Source organism: Plectrocnemia conspersa, unplaced genomic scaffold, assembly GCF_051122295.1.
Source record: "Plectrocnemia conspersa isolate PC_06_02 unplaced genomic scaffold, ASM5112229v1 ptg000013l, whole genome shotgun sequence".
NCBI lineage: Eukaryota > Metazoa > Arthropoda > Insecta > Trichoptera > Polycentropodidae > Plectrocnemia > Plectrocnemia conspersa.
Window position 1 is genome coordinate 4,562,209 of NW_028277177.1, and position 22,572 is coordinate 4,584,780.

General features: G+C 30.0%; 2 protein-coding genes across 4 annotated transcripts in view; one reads left to right on the forward strand and one right to left on the reverse strand.

Moving 5' to 3' along the window:
- Sytbeta (Synaptotagmin beta) overlaps nt 1–17,899 on the forward strand; it is a 50,255-nt gene extending 32,356 nt beyond the window's left edge. Inside the window, exons 2-9 of one of the 3 annotated variants that reach the window (XM_088201897.1) lie at nt 4,011–4,272; nt 13,517–13,663; nt 13,730–13,989; nt 14,051–14,262; nt 14,968–15,175; nt 15,267–15,496; nt 16,236–16,384; nt 17,628–17,899. In XM_088201897.1, the coding sequence (XP_088058023.1) occupies nt 4,141–4,272; nt 13,517–13,663; nt 13,730–13,989; nt 14,051–14,262; nt 14,968–15,175; nt 15,267–15,496; nt 16,236–16,384; nt 17,628–17,765 (1,476 nt within the window). In that variant the 5' untranslated portion in view covers nt 4,011–4,140 and the 3' untranslated portion in view covers nt 17,766–17,899. The remainder of the gene's footprint in view (nt 1–4,010; nt 4,273–13,516; nt 13,664–13,729; nt 13,990–14,050; nt 14,263–14,967; nt 15,176–15,266; nt 15,497–16,235; nt 16,385–17,627) is intronic. The other 2 variants (XM_088201898.1, XM_088201900.1) reach the window with 2 other exon arrangements.
- A 1,244-nt stretch (nt 17,900–19,143) lies between these two features.
- LOC148227097 (protein FAM50 homolog) lies at nt 19,144–21,390 on the reverse strand. Its single transcript, XM_088202299.1, has 6 exons — nt 20,948–21,390; nt 20,042–20,188; nt 19,770–19,974; nt 19,555–19,709; nt 19,376–19,488; nt 19,144–19,301 (listed from the first exon to the last, which is right to left on the reverse strand). Exons 1-6 carry the CDS (start codon nt 21,290–21,292, stop codon nt 19,202–19,204), a joined length of 1,065 nt encoding a protein of 354 aa, XP_088058425.1. The 5' UTR covers nt 21,293–21,390; the 3' UTR covers nt 19,144–19,201.
- Between the last annotated feature and the right edge of the window lie 1,182 nt (nt 21,391–22,572).

Consider the following 22,572-nt stretch of genomic DNA (forward strand, 5'->3'; position numbering starts at 1 on the left):
AATTGTTCCTGACAGTAACACGATTTAAGGTTGAGAACAGATTGATATTGTGTGCTAACTTGTTTTAAAAAAATGATTTTGCATAACGATAATTCTAAACAGCTGGAGATATGGCAACGCTGTTATAGGCGGTTGGCAATCACGGGTCTATAAATTCCCCTGGCTTTGTCGGTACTTGTTAAATATTTATAGCATTTATTCTTATTTGTAAAAACACCAACCACCCTTTGCTTAGGTAATCCGTACGAATTTCGGAACGTCACGCGCGTCGGAGTAACGAATAATCTTGTTTTGCAAGTCACAAATACAAATAACAATTTGATTTATAATTTTATCACGCTCGAATGGATGACTCTGACATGTTTGTAGTTTTTTTATACTCATCTTCTGATTGTGTTTTTTACCAATTTAAAACGGCTATTCTGTCTTCTATCAAAATTTAATCCAATCAATATTATTATTATACGATACTATCAGAATACTACAAAATTTCAACGTCGCGTAATATTGCGCTCTTTTAGCATTTATCGATCCATATATTCAGTCTGTGTCGTAAAACGCTTCTGACCATTAAACTGCTCTTTATTAGCATTTTAATTAGATTTGCATCGCTTTTATGATGAGAACCTCATATTGTGTGCAGAGGAACACAGTGGGGGTAAACATAAACATATCGTGTCGAAAAATCAATATGTCTGAAACTACTAGAGGTAATCCTCTGATTTATATTATATATATATATATATATATATATATATATATATATATATATATATATATATATATATATATATCACGATTTACACTTACTTTATTTCTATATTTCGGCTGTGATGATTCAGCCATGGTCATGAGTTACAGATAATTCGTTACCATAGCTGGAGCATCATAGCCGAAATATATAAATAAAGTAAGTGTAAATCGCGATAAATATTAATACTCGCGAACCTAACTAACTAAAACTAAACTAACTGTAAAAAATTAGTTTTTTTAGTAAATAATCGTGTCATAAATATTATTTTATAAATATAATATTTTGAACTTTTTAAAACTTAGTTATCTGTGGTAAAACTTTATAACAATACTACATTTACATATATGTTAAAGTTTGATATACATATTCTTTTACTCTACTTTGAAAGTTGTCCCAAAAGCAATGCAATATGTTTTAAAATAATTTTAGATTTAATAAAACTTTATGAATAGAAATAAGGAAATAATAATAATGTTACAAATATAGCGATAATAAGCGATTCTCAATTTTACAATCTATTTTTTTTAATTAAACATTTGTAAAAAATATTATAAAAAAAGACTTATTTAACAATAAAAAGCATATAATACTAAATTAAATTCTAAACTAAATTTTTAATCTAGGGTACTTTATTATTTGTAAATCTAATAATAAAATTATGATATAAAAACTTATTGTATATCATCTATATTTGTTTTAGAAATGGCCATTGGTAACGGTTTATAAATAAATATAAAATATCGTATGCTATATTTATTTTTAGGTATTAATCAAAAAATTGTAAAACAATATTAATAATTTATAAATAAATAATAAGGTATATCTGATTCTACAACTATTATATAATAGTATTTATTATTTAATGCAGTTATTACTTATAAAGCAGTTAATTAAAATAATGGTATAGTATACACAAGTATATTATTACAATAAAAAATAAATTAACTTAAAAATTCAATTAAGCATTTTTTTTAAGCTCTGTCTTTATATATTTTCATTTCGTGATTTTGCACTATAACTTTCTTGAAGAAATCATATTTGTGTGCAATGTGATTTTTTATTAAGTTTTATAGCATTGAGATAAATATGTATTAGTATATGATTCGTGTTGACATTCGACTTTCATTTCAAACATAATTCTTGTTGATTTCTTCCACTCAATATATTTTACCACAAGCCATGTGTATTTTGAACATGTATTATATGGCGTATGCTTCATCAGCTTTTTGATATACGAGAGAGGATGATGGTATTTTATTTTAATTAAAAAATCGGTAAATATTGTGCTTATAAAATTGCTAAAATTTAAAATAATATTTTTTAGAAATTATGTTGAATAATAAACCTTAAATTTAAAATTTATTATGATTTGCTCATTGTTATATAATTGTTTAATCTTAAATATATTATTTCTAATAATGTAACACAATATACGATAAAATAAACAAGAAACAATTTGATATCTAGCTTAAAGTATAAAAACGTTTGTGGGCTTATTTCATTGTGTTTAAAGAACATTTATCTTTTTTATGACTGTAGGCGATTAATTATTTATGAAAGAGCTAATTCCCATTTTATTTCATAATAATAATATGGAATGTCAAAGAGCTTTAATAAATATTGTTTGACTACTGAAGTTTAAGATATTTTTTTCTATAACGAAAGGGCGTTTGCCTGGGGCCCCAAAAATTCTCGGCATGCCTCTTTACACAATATAATATATCCGCGGAGAATGCTATGGTTCATTGTTTTCGAGCTTGGGGTTCACGAACCTAGTGTCTGGCTCCAGACATTATGAATTTTGCACGAAGCTCATGAGCGCCATATTAATTTTTAGGAATGCAAAGAACATTATTTTTATTATTAAGACATTATGTGTAATAATCAATTGCTAGTTATTATAACTACGATGATTATTTAAAAATTAGTTAAATACAATAAAAAATATAAAACATATTTTATAATATACTTAAATTCACTAACAGCTTTTAACAATACTTAAGACAAGTAATTCATGTTTGATAATTAGAGATATCTTTTTTAATAATTGTTTATACTATTATTTTAATTAACAAGTAATTCTTGTAACATAAATAAATATTTAAATTAAAACAATATTCCTCGTCGTACGAAGAACGACGACGGTATAGCGTAGTATTAAAATCGCTGTGTGATCTGAAATATGACATGAGTTTGAATAGCACTAATGAATTTAAATTTGTATCGTATCTGGATTATTTTAATTAAAATACCGCTTGATCATTACATTTATTTATTTTAATCCCACAGATGATTTTTTTCTTTTAGCACTGTGGCACGGTAAAAAGTCAATGTAAAATTACTGTGAATCTTTTAGTAATAATAATACAACTGAGCAGCTAACTTACAAATGTACTTTTAGTTAAATACGTTGAAATAATATTACTGCGATTATTGTAAAAATATTTAAATATACTAATAACATATTATTCAATATGGAAATTTAGGTAAAAAGCATATGTATCATTATTTGTTATACACACATATAAAGATTTACGTAGTATATATGTTGATATAATTAAATTAAATGTTAATAACGTCACAATATGGATAGATAAAATATTTATAAAAAAATCTATATTCGAAACATATCCATTAAAAATAATATTTAGATATTGTTTTTAAGCAAAAAATAAATTATTTTCTTACATAGAATGTTAATGTAATTTATATGAATAATTGTTTTCTATGTATATTTGACCTTAACCTTAGCATTGTGTTCAATACGATTACATTTTAAATTGAAATAAAATATGTTGAAGGTTTTAGGTAGATTCATTTCGATATTAAATAATGTAAAATAATACACAACACTATCAACATTTATAAATAAAACAAACATCAATATTTATTTAGATCAAATTCTGTAAAAAACGTGCCTCAGAGATTTAAATACGAAAGTAATACTATAGCAAATATACTATTCGTCTTTTAAAAACTGTTCTTCTATGGAATGTGCAGACTTTACTCAACGTAGTAAATTGATACACGCGTTCGTAAATCCCGTAGCCCATTTAAAAAAATCTCGTTCTCGTCTAACGTAAAAATACACATAAATAATATATATATTCGAGAGTTATTAGCTATTATGAAGTTCTTTTTTTTTATATACAGTATCTAATTTTAAGCACCAGATTTTTATATGAACCCAATTTTATACGCCAACCGAGAGTCATGTTTTAACAGCTTGTCAGCCATATTTTTTTTATTTTCATAGAATTCAATTGTGTTTTAACAGTGTATCCAGTGTTTTGTTTAATATCATCGCGCGTGGACATTGTGGTGTACATACATAGTGAGTCGATTTTACGTGTATATTGGGGTGTACTTAGTGGAATGCACGAGGGATGAGTCTGCCGGGGCCCGCCGGCTGCCGGGTGGCGCACCGTCGGCTCGAGAGCTGGGCGAGGGCCGCCAGGGAGCGCTCCTGCTCAGCCTCCAGCGGTCCCACCACCAGCTCCACCGACAGTCTAGGAGAGGTACCTATTAATCGCCGCTTAACTCAGGAATTAGACGCCAATTAGGCGCCCGATCGATGTTTGCTACTATGTCCCGATTTATAGAGCCCGCGTGGGCGTTAACGTGTTAATGAAACTAATTGGTTATTCGATCATGTATTGTTACATATAAAAGTAGAAAACGCGCATTCCTGAACAAATATATGCACCATCCGACATAAAAAGTCCGCGAGCGCTGGCATTCTGTCTGTAAGTCACCGATCATCAATCACTTCTTGAAGTATATTATTTATACAATTAGGAACAGCAGCACTCTCAAGTACTACTGTACAAGTGAAAAGGGCAAGGATTGGTCAGCTGTTGTAATCTAGAGCTTTGCGCCAGTTTATCATATCGCAATTGACAGTCGCGACAGCCCAGGTAGGAGGTCAAGACTAGATAAGAATCGCCCAATAAAGGGTGATACTATTTATTTTATTAATTTATTAAGCTAATATAGCTAATCATTTATGCACTAAACAAATTTAATCAAAACATACATGAAAAACATTATATAAACATAAACAGAATTTAGAACAGACTTTATAGTTTCAACTTATTTTTAATGAACAAAGTGTTTCTATATTTCATTTAGAAAACCCTACATTTTAATTTTTGTGGATTGTCCTAGAAATATTATTTTACGGATTCACACCTCCGTAGATTATTCCCCTGGCCGTACTCTTTTTATTATACCTAACTATCCTTAAATTGTCTGTAAAGTGGAGCAAATATAATACTATTGTAGACTATTATTTTTTGTTTTTATACTTAGCATATTTCTCATCCTAGATAATATATCTATTTTTTAATATGTAATTACAATGTGTCTTAATTTTTTTTCATTGACAATTACTAATAAATATTTTATATTATTACCTATGCTTATGATTTTGCAGCAGTCGATCTTTTCAATGTGATTTTTGGTGACTTTTTATATATATGTATTACGGGCGGTATCTTGGCGGGTGTTGGTTTCTAGGTGCTCCAACGTTTCGGCTTTGTAGGCGTAAACACGACTCTTGTCTTATAAAAAATCCAGCGGTGGTAAATCGCATGATCTTGGCGGCCAGTTGGCGTAACCAAAACGTGAAAAATGCGACCTGGGAACTTTTCACGCAAAATGTGTATCAAGTTGCGCTATCTAACTAGTTTCAACTAAAACCACATATATTCCACATCGATATTTTTGATTTCGTGGCAATAATAATCGGTTATCATGCGCCTATAGCGCTTACCGTTGACTGTTACAGTTTTCAATAAAAATAAGACTCAATGACGCCATCTGACCAAAATGCGCACCAAATAGTCACATTACATGAGCTTTTTCCTCGTCTGATATTTGGCGATTTTGAGAGGTGGAAATATGACTCATCAGAGAAATGTTTGTTTTTGTTGAAAAATCAGCATCAACTTCCTGATGCTCTAACATGCAATTTGCGTTAATTATTCGCTTTCCATGGTCTTTGGGCTTCAATTCTTGTGTTATCTCAATTTTATACAGGTGTAGGTGAAAATCCAGATGCAAAATGCACCAAAGGGAGCCATAAGAAAAGACGAGAAATTAAAATACAATTTTAGGATTACCCATAACTATTGCATCGAAATTAGTTATTATTTTGGTAAAAAGTGAACGTTCTTTAACGGTTCCGTAGGAATTGCATCAAAACCGTTGGACCTAACTTTAACAAAAAAAACATAGGTCATTGGCAAATAAGTAGGAATTGCAAATTTATTTGATGATATCGTCGTAAAATATTATGTAGCTATACGCACTCAAGAGTCTGAAAAGATTTTTATGAGGCAAAATCAAAGTCTGGTTTCACCCAAAATCCTTAACATTAATCAGAGAATCGAGGACTCGAAGGGACGTTAGACTTGTCTTATTTCTAAATCGTATGTTATTCAGAATACTGCCAATAATAAATACCATTTGTTTCCTACTTTGAATAATGAGAGTTCAGTTTAACTCACACCTAATCTTTGAATGATCAAAGCATATGAACATCACTAGGGATGAAAACTGGTAAGTGACTGTTCAAGATATTAGAAATGCAAATTTTGAACTGTTGCAACCATTTTCTGAGATTCTTGTGCGTATTTCGTATGAAATAGTAATAGTATTACTCTTAAAATGACCCCTTGTTTATTAGCATATGATTGTGTCTGAAATTTTTTTAGCTACTTATTGTGAGTTTTCCGATAAATTATTTCATTTCAATAAATTGCTAATTAAAAATTGCTAACGAAAAGCAAGAATCTGGGTCAGAATAACAGAACATATTGTGATTTTATTGGCTTCTTCCGAAGGCGAAGGTAGTGCAGCGCCAGCGCACATAATGGGGGCGTGTATTAACACATTTTAAATGCTCGTTGAATATTTGTTTCGTAAGAAACGGTAAACATTTTATTTTTTAACAATAAATATTTTGTTAAAAGATTTTTTTAATAAAATATATATTGAACATTAATAATTTTTATGTTGTGCTCTCAGTTTTGATCCTAAATTATATTCAAACTTTTCTGTCGATTATTTCTAGCAACTATTCTAGAATCTGCGGATTTTTATACATAGCTATTTTTAATTCTTTCTAACCTAATTTCAGGAGCATCAGTAATCAATGCAATAAAATTAGTCATAAAATATTTGCTAAGAGAGTCTCATAAAACAAATTGATTTGTAGCCTTTTTACATTCTAATAAATATTTTTCATCGGCGTAAATAAACAGTATTGAGTATACGATTGGACGGATTAACATTTTCAAAATTTAGGTCCACTTGTACATTTTCTGAAGTAGTAAACATGCATCACTAGAATTTGTTTTTAGACTTGCATATGTAATAGATGCAATAGGTATTAAGAATTAGTCTTTCGGAATATATAGTCCTGCTACAACTTTGTAAAGTAAAATATACATAACAATTACTGATAAGGTGTCAATTAAGCATCCGGTCGATATTAGCTACTTTCCGATTGATCGGGCGTCCCACATGGGCGTTGATGTGTACTTAATTGGTTTCATGAAGCAATCACACCGACAATGTATTATTATATTATGTGAATATATTATTTAGACTGATTGGGCGAAGCGTTCCAAATATATTGGCACGTGGATAAATTACTTTGAATTAAGTAATATGTCTGTGAATTAAGATAACCAAGAGCGCAAATATTTGTATTGCTATGGAATACAATGAATGTGTATTTTTCAGTGAAGCTATTTCTTTACTATTATAAATATTTTTGTATAGTCTGTTTTAGTGAAATCATATTCGAATTAATTTTCACCGGTAGAAATATATTCCTACTTGCGAAAATTATATGTTGTTCTATAACTTTGTAAAATGTTCATTTGCTGTTTTTTACATTTGTATAATTTATTTAGAGTTGTAAAACTTAAGCAGAGTATGTAAGAAAGATTTCCGAGTAGCTCGTATACCTTAAAATATACTGTTCTAAGCACTTGTGATGTTGAGTTATTTAGTCTTGTAAACGTGCATAGATAAAGAGTGTTGTAAATTAAGAAGAACCGTTCACGCGCCCTTGATATGTTAAATGAAAAAAAAAATTAATTTAATTATTATTAGAAACATATATTAAATGGACCTTGGCCCACGATCTGAGACATGCCCCCCTTTTACACGGCCCTGATTTCAGCACGTGTTCTTCTCAGAGCACTGGCGCACAAACGCGTATTGTTTATGAAACCATATATGGCACGTGCCTTATTTCCTTATGTTTTTGCTTCGTTCAGGTGAACTGAAACGTTCAATTTGTTCCTCACATTACACTTTTCCGGTCAAAAGGAAAACAGTAATCTATTCTGAGCTCAATATTAATATTTTATAATTATTCAAAAAGTACATTGAAAAAAACTTTTTAATTAAACTGAGCTTTTTTATATTTTTTCAACCGTAATGGGATAATTTATTTGAATTAAATATTATAAATATATACCTAAAAGTAAAGTTTGCCAACATCTGAAATAATATATCGACCAACTGTTGCATAATCAGCTGGAAGATACCATTTTACAACGCGTTTAGCCTCTGATACGCCCACGCCCAAGTCGAAAGCACAGTTTTATCGTTCGTAATAGGGTTTACGTTTGTAATTATTTTTTATGTACCCTAAACCAATGTTTGTTTATATTACATGAATAACACATTGTGTGTGCGTCTGAATTATGTAAATCAAGTATTTTCCTAACACGCCAGTAACAAACAACGTGACAATAAAAATGCTACGTGATTTTTTTCAAGCGATACTTTATGAGTTAATTGTATATATAGTACATATGTAATTCATTTATAATATGTAATAAAATCTGAAAAATATAATATCATATAAATTGCGCAGTAAGGTATCAAATGATATCAAATTAATTATTATATTTAAGATATAAAAAATGAGAAGGTTCGGAGAACAAAGTCATAGGACCTTGAAAAATTGCTCATTTTACAAATCCCAAGAAGTAAAAGTTTTCTTATAAATTTCCGTCATACGAAAATCGCCCTTCGCTTTAAAAGTATTATTTTGAGCAATGAATTATAATATTTGACTAAATATAATTTATTGCTATTATTTTAAATTGATCAATAAACTGTAAATAAGAATGACTTAAGCAGTCTCTCAAATGAAATATAAAGCAAAAGTCGACTGAAAACATTAGTTAGTAAATAATTGGCATTTATGTTTCGACAAATATTTCGTGCGGTACCCACGTTCATTTTTTTATTATTTTTTAAATTTTGTGCAATTAATTTAAATTAAATATGAATACGTGCCGCGTTGTTCTTTCTATTAAAGTCTTCAAGACGTCTTGAATATCAAGTTCAGATCTTGGATATTCAATGAAACTACTTGGCTGAGCCAGATCAGACAATCGAAGGGAATGCGTCTCTCTTTTTTGTAATCAGACGTGGAAATAATACTTGCTTTGGGATTTTTTTAGATAGTATATTAATAAAAGCTCTTAAAATTGAACTGGATCAAATAAAATATTTTTCAGTAGTGTAATTACTAGCACCTTAATCATTAATGTTATTTTATTTCTATCGTATCTGTGAGATCGAGATTAGTAATCGTTATAATAAGAATTCATATCATTCATAAAATATAAGGTTTTCTTAGCTCTTTTTAATATCAAGGATCAAATATAGTAGAGTGATATATCATATATCTGTGCATCTAGCAAGTGTATGAATATATTAGAAGGCTTAGATCAGGCGATAAAATTGCTAAGTAAATAAGAAATGTAAAAGCCATAGCTTTAAAGATAAGTCATATTATTCATAATGTTCTGCAGTTTCACAAAATGTCAAATGTATAGTGGTTTTATTTTTAGCAAATGGTTATAGTTTTTTTTATTTTTTTGGAGGCTCGGTAAGCAAGAACGATTCTAGTCATTGTGTGTCAACAGCAAAGGAATTCCTCCCAAACGGAGAAGCGTTTTCTCAACGTTCAGGTTTAGTAATGCAAACCAACATACTACTTGAGACGTGTAGTGCTTATGCAAACATATACTATGTCGATAGAAGCATATCTTTAATTTAAAAAATGTTTGTTTATAATGAAATTTTTTTTAAATGATTTTTTTCTTAAATGCAAAAAAAATAACGATCAAAGAGTTTTTTACCTTTCCTGATACCCAATGTTAAAGTAGAAGCACTATGAGTAATCGTTTCCGTTCTCCACTTCGATTTCAAACTATTCTTCAGTTCAGATCTTGAGCTCATCACCAGTGCAGCTCACCAAATTATTTTTTTCACGCAAAAAATAGCGTAGTTGGATCCTTTCCACATAATCGTCAGTATTTGGTTTAGACCAGCAGGTATTTTCGAGCCACTAGGGGTTATTGAGTCCCAAGACGACCTAGGCACTACTGTTCTAACAACTCTTATAACATAATAATTCAATAACTTATTTTATAAATATATATATGCAAAAGATTTAACCTTTTTATATATTAAATTCATATTACATAAAAACAACGAGCTTTATGCAAGAGCGGAGAAAAATCAAGAGTTTCATTATTTACTGTCACAAATCGAAATCAGAGGGCTCAAAAAATAATGGATTTCTATTTATATTGTATGTATGCATTATATTTTCTTTTTCGCAAACGTAAACCAATATGACGAATCAATAAGGTGTGAAAATGGTTTGCTTCATATTGATTGAAATATAATGACACTTTATCTATTTTCCAAAAACGTACAAATATACTAAAATCAAATTATCTGTCTTACTTTTTGACATATGATATTTCTGTGTGAAATGAAATCCACTACTGTTGAAAATAAACGTCGCCACACGTGTAATTTCTTATACTATAATACATTTACGTAACCCAACGTTTTCAATGTTATTGCCAATATAGTATGTAAAAACTCGACGTCGTATCAATTTATTGTATGGAAATGGGATGGCACGTGCGATAGGGGAAGAAAAGATTTTCCTTATTTTCAGTTGTGTTCCTTGGAAATGAATATTGGCATAGATTCCTTTGGAAGAACGTCGATAAGAGCGATATACGTTTATATATTTTAAAGATGATCACAATTTTGCAATAATAAATAAATATATCTCGATAAAAATAAACTTTTTGTAAATCGTATTATTTAATAAGGGTTTTATTATTACTTGAATATGTTTTATACAATAAATAAATATTTAATTATTGGTTTAGATTAGTTATTTTATTATCAACATTTATTGCGATTTTATTTTAAATAGTAAATATAATTTAACCATCAAAATGAATTTTATATTAATTTGTTATAAAATTTTCATTTTAATAGTATTAAAATTTTTTTCTTAGAGTTGAATGATAATTTATGCAATATTTTTTCCAATGACATTTAGTGTATTGCAATCTATTAATTTTTAAACTGGTATCAGAATTGCTTTCATAGTTAAGGGTAAAACGTTTTAATTTTTTAGGAACAAAGCGTTTTAAATTTAGACTATAATTATCTGTGTAAGTCTCCATATGGTAATATTACAGTTACTTTTAAATAAAGTAATATTATGGAAAGATATATCTTGTGATTCTATCCACTAAAAAAATCAGATTACAAATTTACTTTTAACAGCTTATATTTATTTTATAATTTATTTAGTTTAATATAATATGATATAAACATAAACAAAAAATAAAAAAGACTTGTTAGAGAATATTATAATTTATTTCTTAATGCACGAAGGTGTTTCTTTATTCCATTTAGGAAACCCGCTACAGGTTTATTTTTGCGGATTGTCCCAGGAATATTAGTATTCAAATTCACACCTCCGTACATAATTCCCTTGGCCGTACTCGTTTTCTTATAACTTACTATTCTTAAATTGTCTCTATTTCTAGTGTTAAATCTATGTACATTTTTATTTCTCATTAAAATGATACTATTGTATAATTTTTTTTGTGTTTATATTTATTTTTTATTCTGGATAATATAACTATTTTTTTACTATTTCTTTTAATATGTAATTACAATGTTTCTTGATTTTTTTTACAATTACTTCTATATATTTAATAATATCAACTATTTCTATAATAAAGAAATCCATATTAATTTTTATATTTTTATAATTAAGAAACATACATTATTTTTTAGCCATATTTCGATTAAAACTAATTCATTATTTAAATTATCTACAACTTTTTTAACATTATCACCTATGTGTCATCCGCAAACAGATGTCTTTTACCCTTTTTCACAAAATTTTCTATATTATTAATATATAATATAAACAGCAATGGTCCCAATTAATACCTCTGTGGTAGACCGTGAGATATTATTTTCTCTATGGATACGCATAATTTATTTTAATTTTTTACTTTCTTTTTTAAAATAAATATATAGAAATTATTATATGTATTGGTTGATACTGCATAGATTTCGTTTGACTGTGTGCAATTTTCTTTTGACATTGGTATACTACACATTTTATTAAATTCAAAGGATACCATTATAAAACATCATTTTCATGCTAAAGCACACTATCTAAAAATATTGACATTGATTTTGTGACGTTCGTTGATAGAAACGTCAATAAGATAAGAAAATAGCAACAACATATTTTTTTAAATACAGTGGCAACCAAATAGAATAAGTAATTAAAAATGCAATTTATAATAAAAGATACTCAAAGATATTTTAAAAAACAATGCTGCATAATTTTACAGCTAATACAAAAATGCGACAAAAAATGGATTTTGCTAAAAGCTAACGTCATATTCGACAAAAATAGTTCGTAAATGCTCTTTGCAAATTGCGTTTATTTTCATAAATACATTTCTTATTCTAAATTATTATTATCCTAAGAAAGCGGTTACTTGCTTATTTTTTATATCATAAAAAAACAAAGTTATTTTAATTAAAATTTATTATTTAATTAGAAACTTCAAGTCCCGTGCAATTAATATAATTATTTCTGTCTTATAAAATCCAATGGTTTTGAAATATTAGTTAAGCTCTGAATTTGCGACTTCATAGCGGGCTGGCGTTAAGTGGGAAGCGGCAGTTTTCTCGAGTGTGCGAGTTCAGATAAACTCTAATTTATTCTAGTAGGTCGGGAGCGAAGTGATAGTTTTAAATCCCTAACTGAAGTGTTGTGGCGTTGTTCTATCTTATACAAATATGTCTAAAATATTAGAAAAAATCAACGTTTTTCTTGTATCCCCCAATCCTCATACCAATCGCAATCATTTTTATGAATACTATGCTTGATACCAGTTTGGCAGAGATATGCACCGACTTTATCATTTGTTCACTGTTTTATGAAAGTACTTTGAACGCCGATCAAAAGAAAAAACAATTTATACCACCAATTTTGTTGCTTCTAATTTAAATGTCTTGTCAGTAGAAAAAACAATATTTCGCTTTTGACAAGACATTTAAATTCGCGCATTTGATCAGAAATCAGCCAGGAGTCAAATTTAAGATTTGGAACGAACAGTGAACAGTGTTTCTTAAAATAACATAATATTACCATGTCAAAATGGTTACCGAACAATACATTTTTATCGATTCGTATTCAAAGAAGTAGGTCACAGAAAATGTATAATTAACCTTGTGTAAAGTATTGATCGATATCCTTACCTTGCAAATATCAAGGATAGCCGTATTTAAAATTTATCACGCTCATCTGAACAACCATGAAACGTAAGCAATATTTTGGAGTAGCTTAAGCTTGTTAAACGTTTATTTTTATAATTCCAGGAGTTTAACATCCCTAAGGACTCTCAGGCGGTTCTGCCCAGTGGTGGTTCTTTAGGGTCAGAACCTCAACGGCCCAATGCGGCGAGACTCGCTCGCACCCCATCAATTTCATCACAGAGTAGCCTTGAGAGTAGTGCATCTAGAACTGTAAGTGCAATATAAAATATATGGTGGCATATTTTTAGATATATATAAAAAATAATCTCTCTTCAGCATGGACACCGAGGATCGTCTCCGCAGATTCGCACCTTTGGACCTGATGGCAAGAATGTTCTCGAAGGAGCCATTCCAATACCGAGCGGTGGAAGATCACCATCTCCATTGCGAGCAGCTTCTTTAGATACAAGAGTAGCTGCTTCACAAGGACCTGTGGCTTCACACGGATCTCTAGCTTCTCTAGCATCGCTAGTTTCAGAAACTCCATCGAGCCCAAGAGCACCGAGATGTCTTTCGCCCTTGCTCATACCACCTAGGTATAATTAATCTATTATTTAATAATTTATCATGTATAATATATATATTTTATCATGGCAGGATTGACAGAAGTAACTCGATTTCTGAAGGTAGTCCTCTTCCGCCGGCAAGTCCTTTAGGCACACTTCAACCCGATTTGTACACCAAAAGAGAAGGACCTGTATTCCTGGGACTTCCCGATGGATTGAATCAAGGGACTTCTTTAGGCAGACTACATATGCGACTGAAGTATGATTTCGATAAATCTGATTTCAACGTACATCTGATCGAAGGTAATTAATTATTATTATCAATATTATAACCGAATAATTTATAATATAATATATAATTATCTTTCAATAATTTCTTTATACTCTCCTTAAGCTATTCATGGGATAATTGATTCTAAGAAAGCATTTATTATATCGCATTCATACAGCTCAATCCTAGAATAAATCTTTATTATGTCAAGGAGTTGCTGTTTCTATATAAGGGTCTTAATTTTCATTTATGTATTTCTGATTTATGTATTTATATCACTCTAAGCTCCTTAATTGGTCCTTAATCGACATATAAATATGTTTATAAGATGTATACATTTAACTCTTATACTTTTCTTCTAACTAATTGCAAGCGCTTGTTTCTGTGACTATCTATTTTTGTCTCCAGATAAAAAAGTTATGTTGAGGTTGTCTTTTAGTATAGGTGTACATAGTCGGCTTAGGTTTTCTATAAAAAGATTAATGATCTGCAACAGAAGAGACTCAAAAATAAAGTACATAGTTGAATGTAAGTTTGTCTTATGTTGCATCTCTTACACCAGCGGTCGTCAATCTGGTCCGTAAATTTTTGTTTTAATACATAGGTAGTAACATAAAAAGCGCATTTGCTTCAAATTACATTTTATAGGATCCTTTAATTTTATTTTAGTTTCTGTAAAACAAGTATTGAGTCTAAAGGTGTATATGACCCTAAATAAAAAGTGTGTTTTGTTTCAGCTCACGATTTAGCCGGTAGTGATCAAGATGGGTTCAGCGATCCGTATGTTCGAGTGGTGTTGATACCCGAAGTAGATAATCGCGCCCGACAAACTTCAGTACATCGCAACGACCCCAATCCTTTCTTCGATCAACACTTCAAGTTTCCGGTGTCGCACGACGAACTTTCCGAAAAAACTTTGCTACTCCAAGTTTACGACTTTGATAGGTGCGGCGGCGAAAAGCCAACTTATCACTTTGTGCGATTTGATGGATTGTTCATTTTGTTGACTGTCGTTCGCTTCCCCATCTGTTTCCAGATATTCCCGCAACGAAGTGACGGGCGAAGTTCGAGTCGCTTTGGAGGGTTTGAGTGTGGCGTGCGGGGTTGAGGTTTGGGGCGAGATAGGTCGCCAGAAGCGCCCGCAGGAGGAACTACAAGAACTCTTGCTGTCTCTCAGCTATCTGCCATCGGCTGAGAGGTTGACAGTGGTGGTGATCAAGGCGAGGAATCTACTTAGTTCAGGACAGGATAGTAAAGACACGCTAGGTTAGTATTATATATCCTTCTTAATTCGAGACACTAATGCTTATAATTAATATATACGTAGTACTGCATCATGTGGTCTCTAAAATCGTATCGAAGATCGGGTTGAACTTCGAATCGCAATAAACTCATTTGACCCGAAATTTGTAACTAAAGGAAGTAATTCAGTACCGCAGTATTCTGGCTTATACACTTTAATAATGTATAATATATATATCTTACATTTTTATGCATGGTTTTTAATATTTTTCTGCAATGCAACATTTCAATAAAAATCTCGTCACTTAACACGCGAGCGAGCGAAAGGGAATGTATCTCACCGTATGCGCCCGCTAGAAACAGGATATTTAATTAGAATCTTTTTCTGATATATTATACTTTTATATGAGATGGTGCTTTAGGTTATAAAGTTATAAATTGGAATTTTTTAAATTAGTAATGAGAGCTGTAAGTAATTCTTTTATGCTCGTGACATTCCAACTTTGGATTCCGTAACATTCTCACACATGTTTTCATGCCAGTATGTACTTTGGAAATCGCCTATATCAGTAGTTATACAGCTTCTTAATACAGTGGCATTGTTTGTTAATCTGTTCAATGACAGCTATGAGGAGCTGGTCTAATCAATTTTGTTATGTTATGATACTCTTTATGCTCTTATATTACTACATAAATAAATTATTATATTATTTCATTTTTTTCTTTAGACTTTCTATTTTATGTAAATGTATGATATTTTCAGATCCATTCGTGAAAGTATATTTGGTGGTATCTGGTAAGAGAATAAAGAAAAAGAAGACGGCAAGCTGTAAGGACACGACAGATCCAATGTGGAACGAAGCATTGTCTTATAGTATAAATTCAAATAATCTCCAGAATGCTGCTATTGAGGTACTCATCAAATCATTATAATATAAGGTGTGATTAAAAAATATCATTATTATTGTTCTTTCAATGAAGTCATAATCAGAATCGGCATCATGGCGATGTCGTTTTTGGCCACAAGAGAACTTAGTATGATAGTAAAGTGTGAGCCGGCTCGTTATCGTGATATAAAATTTAATACCTGTTTACCCCCAATTTTAGTAATTTTCTTCAGTGTAACACTATAATGTAACATTCCTTATTGATCATATGACCTGGTAGTAATAATGAAGAAGGTCATAGTGAATTGCTCTGTTCTAATTAAATAAACAGTAAAGAACACTTTCGATCGAATTTGACGTGATTTTTGATTTGGATCTTTGTGTGATTGGAACAAAGTTGGTTGCTGCTATCACATGTCAGTCAAATTTATAAAATATTCTAGTCCAGTCTATTTTTTAGATTGTATCGCGCAAACGGCGTAAAAATACTCTTTATTGACTGGTGGTATAAATGCATAATGTATTACCATTCTAATAAGAAAACAGTAGGGAGAACCTTGACATTCAGGGCGCCATTGAAACTATTATACCTTTGTTTCGATGTCATAACCATAAAACTATTATGACGCATGTGGAGAAATTCTAGGTCATCAGTGACTTACAATACTAGTTAAATAATTGATTAGGGAGGTTTCTACTTCTTTACTTAAATGTCAGTTATAATAAGTAGTACATAAATTAATTTATTAACTACTTAATGAAATCATTCTGTGTTTAAAGTTCAATTCAAGTTTATTTTGTCGTAGTTATCGATTCTGGGGATAATATAGTCTTGAGTTTTAAAGTGTTTTTCAGTATGATTATGGCAATGTAATAACAAATGGCTTAGTAAAGATTTTTGTAAACTAATTGCAATTATTTTAAGACCGTTATAACTAGTTATGTCATTGATAAGTCACTATATTTATGTTACAGTGAATCTGTATTTTTTATTGAAATCATATTTTTACTAGTAGAAATATTATTTCACTCGTGATAATAAAATTTTAACTAAGCCTTTTAACTTTTATCTAGAAAATTCTCCGTTCCATCATTATCAAAATAAAAAAAAAACGGCAAGGGTGACAAAACAAGCTACGCGTTCAATTGACATACGCAGTACAGATAGTAGTATCAATGCAATAAAAAGATTGTCCTTATTTTATTTTCACAACTTATAGTATGTGCTGTTCTAGCTTAATTTTTATTTACGTGTCTTTTATATTTAGATTTGTGTTTCGAGTGGAAACCAAGCTATAGGATGGTGTTGCGTCGGAGCTTCAGAGACAGGTCAAGAAGCCGCACATTGGAATCAAATGGTACAACAGCCACGAAAAGCCACCGCCATGTGGCATACGCTTAGATAAATGACTCCTTATATAAATCGCCGACTATATTTATATAAGAGATATGAATATTATTTTATTACTAAAACGTACGTTTTAAGATATATATTTATTCATAAAAATCTAACATGATTTACAAAATTCTTATGATGAATAAATTCAGATAGTCCGGCCGGCCTAATGTCAACATTTATTTGATGTGTGTATGTTTCTATAATGTTCTATGTACGAAATATATAAAATGTTGTTACAAGTCTTTTGAGGAAATTCTAAAGTGTTTATTAAATGTATTACATGTAAGTTTATCTCAATGAATGTTTACACAAAAATCTCATACACAATAAAACTCCGCAGTTTGGGTTACATTATATTTTTATAAATGTATGTAATATATAATATTATTAAACCAAAAATATGAATGGTAAAAATAAAATATGTATTAAATATATATTTTAATTCTTGTGGGGTTTTATGTGTATGATAAAAAACAATAGGTAATATTTAATTAATTGTTTATCCATTTTCAATACAATTTTGCCTTTCAATATTATTTAATGTTATAAAAATAAATAAATATAATTATAATCTATATTTATATATTATAAAAATAATATTCTTAATCACTTGTATGTGTATATGCATACTTCAACCATTCATGTATGTTAATATGTTCATGTGATTAAAAAGAAAAACCTTATTAAAATAATTCTATACTAATATATAAAAAATGTACTTTTTCTAAAAAATTAATGCTAAAAATATATACATACTATATACGTATGTTTGTGTATATTCAAAATTAATAATTTAACTCCTTACAATGTTTTAATATATTCAATATTAAAGACTAAAATACAGAATTATTAATCAAACAGAATGATTAATATTTTACACATCGTTTATGCCATTTGTAATTCATGTAAAATTATAAATAAATGAAAGTATTATCACAATCAATACATGTATTATTGATTTTTAACTCTTGTTCAGTAAATAAATTATCGATTTAACGAATAGTAAAAACCGACTGGTTTGTCAAATAATAAATATATATATTTAAGTAACAAACATATTTTTTTAAACTCTATGTGTACTTTACTCTACATATCAGTGATTCTCAATTATAATAAATTGTTATTTAAAATAACCTTCTAAACAAACATTGTTTGAAATCACTGCTCTATATAATAATCATTAAAAAAATATAATTCAAAAACAAGGGTTAGTTAACATACGGTCCATTTAACTTTTTAACATACATACATGTAACAAATAAAATTGTTGCTCTTCAAATTTTATGAGTATAAAACTAATATATATATATACGTGTGTATTTGGTATTGTGCGTTATCTATATGTATGTATAAATTCTATAAAAATGATAAATAAAAACATCTAATCGTTGAAACGTTTTATTTTAATCAATAATTTTAACATATGAACATTGAAACTATGTATCACTTTCCTTTGATTGTATATTTGGCATAAGTTTTAGTAGGATCATAAGGCTCCCAACGAGACGCAGGAAAAATGTGCTTGTTTCTTTCATACCACGATCTACAAAAATACAACAAAATTCCAGTTAATATTTTAAAGTATAAATATAACATTTAAATAAAATACACTAATACCTCAATAATACTTTGCCCGCATGAGAGTCTTGTTTTTCTTGCGTCACATCGTTCATTAATCTAACATCATCGGATACGTCAAATTGGAACAAAGGTCCACTTTTACCTCTCGCCTATAATACAATAATACAAATAAAAAGCCATACTCCAATTAATGATGCAAGATTATTAAAATTTACCTTTGTTACGATAAAATCATAAAATGTGTAATGGTGAGGTAATATTAAATCTTCTTTAACATACATCAATTGATCGGCGGATACAGTTTTTAGTTCACCAAACTCTGGACGTAAAGTGTCTAAGCATCTTTGTAAAAATTGATATACAGAGTTTCCTATAATGTATTAAATTAGATCAGGATAAAGTTAGATCAGCAATATTGCAATATTTATACCTTTTTTTAATGTAACATTACGCCTATGACCTGAACCATCCCAATAACTGAACGTAACGGTAATAGGTTGGTCTTTCAGAGTCGCTTGAGTCATGGCCCATTTTAATCGAAGTTCTTCTCGTAATTTTAAATCTGCTTCTTCTCTATCTCGATCGGGAAGAAATGACGTATCAACATCGGGATTTTTACGAATTTTTTTAGATGCCTAAATGTAAATACAATTAATGGATTAGTATAACTTTAATTAATTTAATATAACTATGTACACTCACTGGTTCTATTTCGTCTTTTAAATCAGGTTTTTCTTCTTTAATTTCTACATCAGAATCATTATCTTCATCCTTATCTTTATCCTTCTCCTCTTCAACATCTTCATCATCTTCTTCTTCATCGCTTATTGCAAATGATAAAGCTTGAATCTGTTTAAAATTATACCTATTTTCATTAAATACGAATACAATAAATTATAAAAATTCTGTGGCTTCGAATTAGAATGAGAAAATAAGACTTTTTATAATGGTACCGTTTAAATACTATTAAGCATGAAACTAAATGACAGTTAGGCTGGTTTCACACGTGCCGGATGGATTCACCCGGCACCGTGTAGTGGGGATGGTGTTGTACGGGCCAGTAAATACCATTTCAGATGTGCCAGGCGAATCCATCCGGCGCCGGCCTGACTCTGCCCATACAACACCACCCCCACTACACGGCGCCGGCCCGGTGCCGGGCAAATCCATCCGGCACGTGTGAAACTACACTTAGTGTCTACATAAATGCAAAGGTGCTGGCAAGTCTATCAGGTATTTAAATTACAAATGTCCAGTGACAGCGTTGCCAATTCTCCATCTGTTTATATTATGATAATTATCCGCATTTTGAAAATTTTAGCAAAACTCAATGGAAACGACGGATATGTCTAATAATCAAAATACTGGTATGAAGACTGCAGCAGATCACCACTTTGCGCAGCTCCATGTCTTAAAATATATCACACCAAAAAATAATTTTTTGATGTGTATATGTCCGCTAGCGGCAAAAAGTTCGTGTCACTGCGGATCACACTTTCAACAGTGAAGCATAACGTTGAAGGGGTTAACAACAATTAATTCTTATAGTTTTGCTAGTCATTGTATGAACATAATTAAGTAAAATATAATAAATAAACATATCCATACTTGTTGTTTTTGTTTATTTTTTTGGGCTTGCTTCGCTTCTATTTCTTTCAGTCTTTCTTTATCCTTTTCGGCTTTTTTCTGTGCCAATTTTTTCTCTCGCTCTTTCACAATGTGTTCCTGTTTGGCCCTCATTTCGTCTAAAGTAACTAAGCCGATGGTGGAACTCTTCAATTGTTGCTCCACCGCATCATAATGAGTGGCGAATTTGTTTTCGATGTTGTGTATTCTCAGATCTTCTTCGATTTTCTTTTTCCTCAACTCGATATCTTGCTGGGCTTTTTCGCGCTTTTTCATCAGCTGCATGGCTCTTCCGGCTTCGGAAGCCGCTCCTTTATAGTGTGCCATATTTTTAAAATTTTATCACTCACTGGTATCCGAGAAAACAGGACGCGATATACGTTTGGGTTATTGAGTTACGATGACGGGTACGCCACAACAAATGTGACATTTACTTTCTTAAATTTTGGCCATAACCCATTTATTACAAACTTAATAAGAAATAACATAACAGTCACAAGAGACTCAACAAAAAGATGTAAAAAGTAAAGAAAAGCTATATACAAAATATTAAATATAATTTGTACTTTACTTACAGATTAACTTATTTTTCTCTTAGTGCTTTACATCTCTTTTATTTTATTGTAACTTAAAAAATATATACCTGTATTTTTTCTTTATTATAAATTATTCTTATAATTTTTTTTATTTAATTAACATTTATTCGTTAATCTTTTTAACGGTGATATTTTTTAAATTATATAGTAAAAATAAATTAAATCACTAGACAGCGGGAGCCTAATCATTAAAATTTATTCTAGTTCATATAAAACAGGGCCAACTTTTTACATATTGTTTGCCCTTTATATGCTTGATTTTTATTTTATTAATTTTTTTTTTAAATTACGATTCTTTAATTTCCTGCTTGTCATTTCATAGCCAAACAATGTATTACCTATTTTTGCTAATAAATTATGCCATTTTTTATTATTCTGATTTATGCTCTAAACCAGGGGTGGGGAACCTGCGGCCTTAAGGCCACATGTGGCTTTTTGGCTCCTTTGGTGTGGCCTCTTGACTGACACCAGAATTTATTTATTTGTTTTTTTTTTTGTAAATAAAAATATATTTCAATATATTTCCTTTGATTAAAAAATTATACGTAAGCTTTTGAAAATCAATCAACCTATGATATGTTCCCAAAATTTATAGTACTGATTTTGAGGTCATCAATTGAAATTTTTTAAATGCGGCCTTTTTTGTTTGGAACTAACTTAATGCGGCCTTCCAACGTAAAAATGTTCCCTACCCCTGCTCTAAACTATTGTTGCATCTGGGCCCCTTTCAAACCTCTAGGGGGAGACTACCAATTGATTAGTATTCGTTCAACTTATGTTAATATTTTATTTTAATAAGATACAAATAATTATATTTTTGCTGACGGATGATGATGGGTGACATTTATATACAAATTGAGCCGGCCCTGGTAAAAGGTTACTCGTAAATTAATGGTCCTCTTCCCTTTTATGTCATGGCTTGTTACATTGAACAAGATCAATATTAACAGACTGGCAAAATTCTTTTGCCCCTCTTTTTTCAAAACCCGTGATATAATTTATAGAAGTCAT

Excerpts from the sequence above, each read along its gene's own strand:
- LOC148227097 (XM_088202299.1), bottom strand. The coding sequence starts at position 21,292 with ATGGCACACTATAAAGGAGCGGCTTCCGAAGCCGGAAGAGCCATGCAG. Across the intron at positions 19,710-19,769 it reads TAATGTTACATTAAAAAAAG|GAAACTCTGTATATCAATTT; the intron begins GTATAAATATTG and ends AATACATTATAG. Across the intron at positions 19,489-19,554 it reads ATGATTTTATCGTAACAAAG|GCGAGAGGTAAAAGTGGACC; the intron begins GTAAATTTTAAT and ends ATTGTATTATAG.